This window comes from Castanea sativa, chromosome 6 (assembly GCF_040712315.1).
Source record: "Castanea sativa cultivar Marrone di Chiusa Pesio chromosome 6, ASM4071231v1".
Lineage (NCBI taxonomy): Eukaryota > Viridiplantae > Streptophyta > Magnoliopsida > Fagales > Fagaceae > Castanea > Castanea sativa.
In genome coordinates, this window is record NC_134018.1 from 22,014,164 (window position 1) to 22,025,426 (window position 11,263).

At 37.0% G+C, this 11,263-nt stretch overlaps 1 protein-coding gene across 1 annotated transcript; it reads left to right on the forward strand.

The window, feature by feature from the left end:
* The first annotated feature begins 10,016 nt into the window (after nt 1-10,016).
* LOC142639653 (uncharacterized) lies at nt 10,017-10,676 on the forward strand. The gene has a single exon (XM_075813802.1). The coding sequence runs from the start codon at nt 10,017-10,019 to the stop codon at nt 10,674-10,676; it is 660 nt and encodes a 219-aa protein (XP_075669917.1).
* The last annotated feature ends 587 nt before the right edge of the window (nt 10,677-11,263 follow it).

Below are 11,263 nucleotides of genomic sequence, written 5' to 3' on the forward strand. Positions count from 1 at the left end.
GAGATACAGTGTTGCTAATCTTTTGAAGTGTGCAAGACATTTCAATATTAAGGTTGATGTGGATAGGGATGTGAAAGGAAATTATTAGCATCTCCAGTGTACATGGAGTCAAGGTTATCAACGATTGGAGTTATTAATTGTGGTCTATGGAAAATTGGTGAGAAGATTCTCTATGCTAGTACCAATGTCAAGTTTGTAATATTGCACCTTCATTCATCTATATTGCTGAAGGTTAAATTCAATACAACTGCTTTGGGTTATGCTCCTATGTCATGGGCTATGATTAATTGCTTTGGATCTATTCGTGTGATTGACGGTCAAGATGCTTTGGTGTATTGGGTTAGTGGCCGATTTCCCCTCATGAAAGTGTCATTTCACAACAACACATTGTGGGCATGGTGTTTTGAAAGGGAGGAAAGTGTTAGGAACTCCAAATTATACTATATGCCTTGTAATCTTCTAATAGTTGTTGTAATCCCTTTAGTTAGTTAATTAGTTAGTAAGTTGGTTGGATAAAGATTAGTTAATTAGGAATTGAGCATATGTAACACATGACTTAATTCTTAATGCACATGTTCAATTAACTAGCTAATTATCATAGGTCACGTGGGCCAATAAAATTAGAGGTAGTCTCCTATATATACATAATTGTAATTCAATATTAGATATTGAAAAATAAACCAATCTCTCTCTCTCTCTCTCTCAATGGAGGTTTAGGTCCCCATGAAGTGACCTACAACAACTACCATTTTGATTCACCGTTCATACTATTCCACAATTCATATTCATATTCTAGCAAGTTCTTATCAATGGGGATCTTCCTTGTATCAAACCACTGTCTTCTTTCTTTGTTTTGTCTAGTTTATACTCTCTCTCTCTCTCTCTCTCTCTCTCTCTCTCTCTCTCTCTCTCTCTCTCTCTCTCTCCTTTTTCTTCTTTTCCTATCAGATATGTCTAAACTTAACAATTTTTTAAATAAAATGCCCTATTAAGCCTCTCTCCAGTATTAATTGCTAATTTTAAATGAGATAGCACATCCTAACCATAGATTTCTCTTAAATAAATCTCAGCTATGAAATGGACCCTCTCCTTTTCAGTTGAAATGGAGAGGATCCTAATCCATTGGGCTTTGGTATGGTAACTCAATAACTTTAAGTAATGTACTTAATAGTTTTTTACAAGATTAATATTTTGAAAATTCAAACGATTACGTCTTCTTCATGTTCTTAACATGCACGTCAAATTTTGTGTCAATCAAAATTTATTTACTATTTAATTCATAAACCAATCTCTAATGCATAATTTTAAAATAGAAAAACTTAAAATTTAAATTTTGATTAATGATATTGTTGTTGATATTTGATTATCTTGAAATTTCGCAAGCACTTAGAATATATGAAGAGAATGTAATCCAACGATGGATTTGTTAAAATTCGCATTCAATAAAAAATATGTATTAAGTATTGCAATATTACTTAAAGTTATACCAAGTATAATATATTTGACTAGACAAGCAAGCTTTCCTGATTTTTCTTAATTTGAGTTTTCCATGTTAGAAATAGATTGTCTTTTATGTGTGATTGCTTTACTATTCTGTTTTTTGTAATTTATCACATGCTTGGTTGATGTTTTTTTTTTTTTTTTTTGATAGGTGCTTGGTTGATGTTAAATTGAAAGGACTTAGATTTTTTTTTTTTTTTTTTTTTTTTGGTGATAACGAAAACTTCTTGAAAACTAAAGAGATTGGTTTTTAAACACACGGTATATGTCATAATACAAACCCAAATTATTAAAATATAACAAAAATAATACATCAGAAGGTGAGTTATCAAGAACTACAAAATCGTATTCTTGTCTTACACCTCTTTTTTGCAAGTGCGTACACTTGTTTCCTTCTCTACAGTAGTGTTTAATTTTCTTTGTTGGGAGGCCTTGGAGGAGATTTTCAGTCATCAACAAGTACAACAAATTCACCAACGGATTCAAATAAGTTATTAACAAGACACAATATTGATTTAGCATCAAGCTCTAATTCAACAACAGGTAAATTGAGTTGGAAGCAGAGGAGAAACCCATCTCTATGACTCCAAAGCTTGCCTGTTATGTGTGTGCCTTGTTTTTGGAAAACTAGGTTAGAAAGCCCATTCTTTGAGGGTAATTAGAGTATGTCTAATGGTTTCTCCATTTTTTAAATCGAAATTGAGGAAAAAAATAAAACACATATCTATTTTACCTGCTTACTTTTTTAAATACACTCTCCAATTAAAATCTCCATCATCTTCTTTATTTCATTAAAATAATTTTCTTTTCTTTTTTTTTAATTATTTACTTCAATAAAATAATTTTCCATCCTTCTTTATTATTTTTTTCTCCATCAAATCTTTCAATTTTTTTGCACAATTCCAGGTAGAGAGAGAAGCTGAATATTTTAGTATTAGAAATTCATTTACAGAACTACAATGGGGTTTCATGGATGAATACTAAATAGTCACTATAACTCTTTAAAATAATTATATATTTTTTAATAGAGAGATTGTTGGAGCTAGATTTTGTGAGTTCACTCTCCAACATTTACCCAAAAAATGGGCTTGGAGAGGCTATTGCAACATTATTATAGGAAATGTGCATTCGAATTACCAATTAAGTACAAATTCAAATATCTGCAAAAATTACTAATTAATTAAAAAAATGATTCACTCTACTTAATGAATTGACTCAGGGTTATTGATCTTATAGAGGGATCTTTAATAATAAGATGAAGAGGAAGCCAACTGGAGTTTGGATATCAGATCTCGAAGACAACCAGGCGGGTGAGTTTTGCTGAAAATATCAGCAGGTTGGTCAACAAAGGAGATGGATAATAACTGGAGATTGCCTTTCATGAGAAGCTAGCGAGTGATGTGGCAATCGATCTCAATGCGCTTGGTGCGTTCATGGAAGACATCGTTATAAGCAATGTAGATAGCACTACGATTATCACAATAAAGAGAAGTGGCACTGGGCTGTGGAGCATCCATGTCAACCAAGAGACATCGAAGCCAGACAAGCTCATAGGTGGTGTCAAGAACAGCACAATACTTAGCCTTAGTACTGGAACGAAAAACCACGTCCTGCTTCTTGCTACACCATGAGACAAGAGAAGTACCCAACAAGAAACAAAAACCTGTGATAGGCATCGATCAGTCGAATCATCTGCCTAATCCGCATCTGAATAAGCATGGAGCTCGAGAGAAGACCCAGAAAAGTAGTGAAGACCATGATAAAGTGTGCCCTTGACGTATCAGAGAATCCGAAGAACAGCAACATAATGGACAGAACGAGAGGTGTCCATGAACTTACTAACCATACTCACGGCATGTGAAACATCTAGGCAAGTGACGTTGAGATAGATCATACTACCAACCAGCTAACAATAACGAGTAGCATCTGATATAGGTTCACCATCTAAGGGTGTGAGCTTGGCATTGTATTCTAAGGGAGTGGAAACAGTTTTTTTTTTTTTTTTTTGTGATACCGACCTATGAGAGAAGGTCAGAAGAATATTTAACTTAGGAAAGATACTATCCATCAGAGAATGAGGTAACCTCAAGAGCAAGAAAATAGATAAGTGTGCCCAAATCTTTTATCTCAAAATGCTAACTAAAGAATTGCTGAAGAGAGCGGATACCTGTAGAATCATCTCCAGTAATAATCATGTCATCAACATAAAGAAGAATAAGAGTGATACCAGCAGAGGATCTTCGAACGAAAAGAGCAGTGTCATGAGGATTCGAAGTGAAACCCTACTAAGCAACAACTGAGCTAAACTTTTCAAACCAAGCCCGAAGATCCTGCTTGAAACCATAAAGAGCACGACGAAGGCGACAAACTTGACGGCATGAGTGAGAATAGCCAAGGGGTGGTTGCATGTACACTTCTTCTTAAAAGTCTCCATTGAGGAAAGCATTCATCACATCCATCTAATAAAGAGGCCAACAGAGAATGCCAGCTACAGCAATGAGACATCTAATAGATGTAAGGCGAGCAACAAGTGCAAAAGTTTCCTCATAATCCATATCATATTCTTGAGTAAAGCCTTTCGCAACGAGGCAAGCCTTGTATCATTCAACAGATCTATCAGCCTTGGTCTTGATCTTGTAAACCTACTTATAACCTACTACAGACTGACCAGAAGACAAATTAATCATATCCCAAGTGTGATTTTTTGTGAAGGGCAACTAGTTCTTCGGACATAGCTTGCTGCCAAAGAGGGTCAATATATGCCTCACGATAGGTGTGAGGCTCATAAAGGGTAGCAAGAGCAAAAGAGCAGTAATAATCAGTGAGATAAGGAGGAAGAATGCTTATCCGAGTAAAGCAACAAAGATCAAGACCAACAAGAGGCTTAGGGGACGGTGGTGCCATAAGATCCAGGACATGCAAGTCATGTGCTGGGGACAAAACAAGAGATGAGTTGTCTAGAGAGGCAGCCGATGTTGAGGAATCCTCCATAAATTCAAGATAAAGAGGGAGGAAAAGATCAGTATCAATGAGAGACTATAAGGAAGAGGACACAAGAAACTGCTGAAGACTCGTGAAAGGATGATGTTCCCAGAACTCAACTTGATGGGAGACACGAAAACGATGAGTAATGGGGTCATTGCAGCGAAAACCATTTTGGGATACACCATATCAAAGGAAGCAACATAGATGAGCACAAGGCTGGAGCTTTGTTTATTCATGAGGAGGAAGAGAGACAAAATAAGCACAACCAAAAACCCGAAGAGATGAGTAGTCAGGGGTTTGACCATAAAGGAGCTCAAAGGGTGATTTGTTATGTGTGGTCGGTGATGGAATATGATTAATGGTGTAAACAGTAGTGAGTGCTGCCTCACCCTAAAAGCACTCAGGAATAAAGGCGAAAATGAGAACGGTGCAGACAACATCAAGAATGTGACCGTGTTTTCGTTCTGCGTGACCGTGTTTTCATTCTGCATGACCATTTTGTTGAGAGGAGTAAGGACAAGACTAGTGTGGGAGATTACCTTTGCTATTTAAAAAGGACAAGAAAGATTTATCATTATATTCTTGAGCATTATCTGACCGAAAGATATTAACGGTGCGATTGAACTATGTTTCAATCATTCTATGAAATGTTTGGTAAATGGACACAAGTTCAAATCTATGGTAAAGCAAATAAATCCAAGTATATCGAGAAAAAGTGAGAACCGGTATCGGGCCCCAAATATCAGAATGTATAAGATCAAAAAATGAAGAAGAAAAAGAGTCACTATTATTGAAGGGCAATTTTTTTTGTTTGCCAAAATGACAGGAAGTACAATCAAATTTTAAAAACTGAATTGAACCTAAATGACCTTTAGAAGCTAACAACTAAAAACGAGATAAAGATGTATAACCAAGATGAGCATGCCATAAATCAGGTGAGAGGGTGGTAGCAGTAGCAACAACAGCAACAGAAACAACTTATGAAGGAATCTTCAAGTCGTGAACCTCAAACATACATCCAACCTTATGTCTTGTCCCAAGCACTTGACCCATCCGGGGATCCTACACATCCACACCATGATCTACTCCTAATTCACAGAGTTGACCAACAGAAAGCAAATTGAGGGACAATTTTGGAATATGAAAAGTGTCACTAAGGGATAAACTAGGAGTAGAGATTGTTCCTTTATGACTAATAGGCATAGGAGTTCCATCAGCAGTGCAAATAGAGATAGGATATGCTAAAGGTGCCTTATCAGAGAATTGTGATTAATCAAGAGTTATATGGTTACAGCATGCAGTATCAAAAAACCAAGAATGGTTACCTAAAGTGACAGAAAGGGCAGTGGAAGTTCGAGATAAAACCTGTTGAGCTACTGCCTCGATATCAGCTGTAGTAAGTGAGGAAGTCGAAGATAGACTTGTAGGAACCGATAGATTTGAGGGACACATATCAACTACCTGAGGAGGAAGAGCTTTATTCTGCTCTTGCATGAATTTCTGCAGTTTGTGACAAACAGAAATATCATGGCCCTTGGCATAGCAAAACTCGTAGCACATAACTTTCGAAGACTAAGAGGAGGGACGTCCAAAGGTTAATCGTGGAGGGGCAATGATAGCAACAATGGAAGGCTATGGAGGAAGAGAGAGTGTAGCCAACACATGGTCAGAGGATAGGTAGGCCGACGATTCTCCTCAGAGATGAGCTCCTTGACTACAACATCAAGAGAAGGAGTAGGAGACCGGCTAAGCAGAGAAGCTCTAGTAGGCTCAAAATCCTCACGTAAACCCATCATGAAATGCATAAATCGACAATGATCCCGATATTTGGCAAAGAACTCAATGTCATCAAGATACCGTAATGGAGGACCTGTAGTAGAAAGTTGTTCCCACATAAAAGAAGTCTAAGAATAATAATTAGAAATAGACTGACCTGTCTCTTGGCGCATTTGATAAAACTTTGATTCAATGTAAAACTCCAAGCTTGAATCATTAGTGCAATTGTAGTGATTGGACAGAAACATTCAACCAGCCGTAGCAGTACCAAGATGAGGAAGAAAACTATGAATGGAAGGTACAAAGGTATTGATAAACCAAGACAAGATATTACTCTGAATACTTTCCCATTCCTCTAGGCGTGCTTCATAATCATCCTCTGCAACAATAGTCTTGAAGGCATCAGCATCAGTTGCAGCTTTGGACTTAAGTATTGGCACTGGCTTGGGAATTGAACTAATTACACCATTCCATATTTTGCGACCTTTGAGAAACATAGTCATATTCTGAGACCATGCATGATAGATAGTAGGACCATCCAGGATAATAGTGGTGGGACGTATAATGTCTCATTCGTTTTCTTGAGTCATAATGAAGAAAATGACCAAAAAGAGGGATTTAGGGACCTTGAATGAAGAAACATAATCTACACAAAAAAAGAGCAAGATAGGCCCTGACGAAAAATTTTGACTTTGGTCATAAAGTCAACGCAAAAGTCAACGGTCAAAAGTGCAAGTCAATGGTCAGAATTCAACGGTCCATGGTCAAAGTCAATTGTTGACGTAGGCGGATGATGCTATACGCTGACATGGCAAGATGACGTCACCTAGGGTTGATGTGGCTTCACGCGAACTGAATCAAGCACGTGGGGCGTGTGGCTGCGCAACACTGGCACATGGAGGCACATGAGTGGAACCCCGCGCATGAGGCACGTGTTCCACTCACAGAAACTTCTGGCGGTGCGTGTAGGCGCATGACAGCTCAAACCAAGATTTTTTTGGCTGGGTTTTGCTTGGGATAGTTTGATCTATCAATTCATGGTCGTGTTTCAACGATTTGATGAGAAAACAGGCTAGATCCGAGGATTGCAGTGGCTTGACGGCGATGACTCGCTTCTGACTCGCTTCTGACATGGTTACTAGATGAAGGCGAGGACAGCGGAAGAACATCAAAGACGACCACATATACCAGAAAGTCAGACCAATGGCTTGGATACCATGTTTAGAATATAAAGTAAGAGAGAGAAAGACTTAATAGTTTATATATTTTGTGTGTATAACACTGTACAATAGAGAGTCTTATATAAGTTAAGTATATGTGAAATATAAGTAATATGAGTGTACTACAAGTATAGTATACTGAACTAGGCCCGATGGACTAAACTAAACTAAGTTATATACTAACAACTCTACTTAATGAATTGACTTGGGGTTATTGATCTTATAGAGGGATCTTTAATAATAAGGCATAGGTTAAATGGACTTGGAAAAAACTATGGATCCTCTCATGCCTTTGAATAATTTACTTCCATATAACTATTTGTCACAAATTTGAAACTTTTCCCAAAGGATGCATGTTAGATAACTGATTCTCATAGGAGAAAGAAATGGTAGGATTTATGTCTCTGTGAAGTTTATGACAGCTCAAGAACACAGAGGGTGCGAGCTCATAGTTTTTTGTTTTTTGTTTTTTTTTTTTTTTTTTCATGTTCATTAAAACAATCTTTTCGAAGATACTAAATTGTATCTAGCCATTATAAAGAGACTTGCCTTATAAAGTAAGTTCCTTGTATGCTATCAATAATTGTTGAGAATATTCCTTATATTAGTAAGTCCCCCCCCCCACCCCCACCCCCACCCCCACCCCCACAAGTAAGGGATGATAAGAATTGGTTAATTGGAAATAATTATTGACTGAGGGATGACTATGGCCTAGGATTCAAACCAAACGGGGAAAATTTTGATTTTGATTGGTTCTATTAAGATAAATTAATACATATTTTATAGAATAAAAAAAATTGTGAATTCAATCACTTAACCATTATTTTAACCCTCCTTGCTTGTGAACCAAACTCCCTATCAATAATTATATAAGGTCAACACATAAAATTTTTAACTTAAAATGAATAGAGTGGAGACAATGTTAAAACTCAAAACCACATTTTTTTAATATTATGATAAATTATTATTTACCTAAAAAATATAAGATAATAGGATGGGTGAATCCAATCTCATATTTTAACCATAAATCAAACAAATTTCATAATTTATTTCTAGTTCGTTTAGCGCAACCTGAACCAAGTTGCATCCAAGTAATCTTGCCTTTTGTATCGTTTTTAAGCTCTATCTTTGGTTTCGTGTGATTTAAGCTCTATCAGTTTTAAAACAATAGTTGTGAATATTTATAAGATGGGGATTCGTTATCAAATATTAAAAAAACTTAGATTTTCGATAAGTCGGTAATTAATTATTATGGACCTAATATGTTGCAAATTAGGGTGTTACCTAAGGAAGAATACCAAATGAATCGGTTGGTGGAGTCTGGCTAGCTGAGCAGTGGTCCCAGGGGCATCATGAGTTAAAATGGGCCCGTAGCTCCTCCACAAAAACCCAAATGGGAGACCAAAGAATTTTCTAAGAGCTGCTTTGTCTCCTAATTTGCAGTAGCCAAAAAAGTCTTTGACCAAATTGTGTATATATTTATATTAACTTCGATCAAATTCCTAGTGAGGAGCCCTTGCTTCCAAGACACAAAGAAATCTGTGCTGATCCCATCATTGCTTGATTTTGTGAAAGCCGAACGGCCTACTGTGCTATCACTTGAGTTTGTATGGCCCAACAGTCCCTAAACCCAACTCCCTCTCTCCCTCCTTTAAAAAGCTCTTCTTTCCTTTATATGGTATGGATGAGCATTTTTTGGAGTCTGTGCCCTTTCAATAAAACAAAAGCAAGTGGACAAAGATGAAAGAGGAATTCTTTTTGAATAGGATATAAACAAACAAGTACTGTTAGGAGAAAGAAAAATCAACAATACATGCTTAATTACTTTAGACCTCTTTAATTTCCACGAATCCGCATATTAAACAACCCATTAGACTGGGGGCGTACAGTTCCACACCACAAAATAAGATGATTAGTGATTTATTATACATTCTATCCTACATTATATACACCCTGCTAAATAAGTATTAATTAATATCTCCGTGGTTCAAAAAAGTGAGATATGTGGCCATGTTGGAACTGTTTGAATCAGATCACATGGACATTGTGGCCCATTTCTACAATGTGGGGTTTATGTTTGACTGGAAATGAATGACCCTCCCACATCATTTTACACACTTCTATGCAATATTATCCCACACTATGCATATAATTGCAACACCTTCATCCATGTGTTACAAGTTAAGGTTGAGTTGGCAAGTATATTGACTTCATGATTTCGACCACCAAGCTCATCAAACTTTCCCAACAATGGCTCCTGATCACTCCACGTGTCCCCCTTACAAACCGAACGCCCAACTCTACCAGCCTATTTCTCACAAGCTAGCCATCTATAAAAACCAAGTTATGCAAACCAAACCAAACCAAATCAAACCGCTTCTAGTCTATTACATCAAAATTGTGACAAAAGTTAACTACAAAAATTGTGGTCACAGACTTTCTCAATTTATTATTCACATTCATTTTTATAAACTGGCCTTCTATAAAAACCAAGCGTATCCAAGCAAACCAATCCCTGACACCCTCACAGATTCCATGGAGAGTCGCAGGCGAAGGAGTGGCTCGAGCGAGATGTTCTCATTTCCATGCACTCCTACTCAAGACCAAGACTCCGACTTTGAGTTTGGTTCTATTACACCAGACTCACCCTCTGGTGATCCCTACAAAAACTCCCCAGCTGACCATTTGTTCTTCAATGGCCGCCTCTTACCACATGCTTTTCCTATTCAACCAGCCACTATCCTTCTCGATAATTCTCGTACAACAAGCAGAACGAGCAGCATTAACAGCAAGGACTCGCTGATGTCTTCGCGAAGCAACAGCACTAATAGTAGGAGCAGCAGTTGCAGCAGTGCAAGGACAAGCTCAAGTGACAATTCTGAGAGGAAATTGTTGTATAAAACAACTTTGCTTAGAAATAAATATCATGGAAATAAGGTTTTCTCAGCTCAAGTTTATGGGTCTTCTCAAAGGTGGCAATATATAACACCTGTACCAGTTTTGAGTCGTGAGTCTTCACGTAGAAAGAAAGTTGAGCCTGTGGGAAAAGAAGTAAGAACAAAGAAACGAACCAAGGAGAGGAAAGTGACAAGCTCGTGGTTTGGTTGGAGATTCTTGTGGTGGTTTGTCTCAGCTTGCAGAGAATGCCACGCCATGGAACCTTCCGGGAAAGATGATGCATTGCGAGGAAATTAATTAACTTCAAGTTACAATAACTTTTCTTTCTTCTTTTTTTTTTTTTTAGTTTGATTTTGAGTATCATGTCAGTAGCATAGTGATTTGCTTTCCTTGGTTTTGAAGTAATTTTGAATTCACAGAAGAAAATAGTCATTTGTGTGTTAATGATTTTGTTATTATTTTTCATATGATCATAATTTCAAGTCACTGATTAATTAAGTAGGAGCATTTTGTAGAGGGTTGTAAACTATCATGATTGCAGTAACTGCGGATACTTTTTTAGCAAATTGATTGTGGGATGCCCGGTTCTCTTTTAAAAAAGCAAAGTGACTAATTGTTTTCATCTTTTTGTTACCCCCATTGCTTCCTTTCCTCCAGATTTCCTTGGGATTTGACACATACATAGGTATGAGCAAAGCATCAATATTTGAGCTTTAAACGTACCCAATGACGAAGTTAAAGCCTTCTCTCGTTCTGTTTAATTAATTAGGGAGAGGAGATTCTTATAAATTGTATTATAATTCTATTAAACTTTCACCAAATCCATATATTTATATGAATAAAAGCCCTTGTCCCAACATGGATGCTACAATTTATTCTCCACC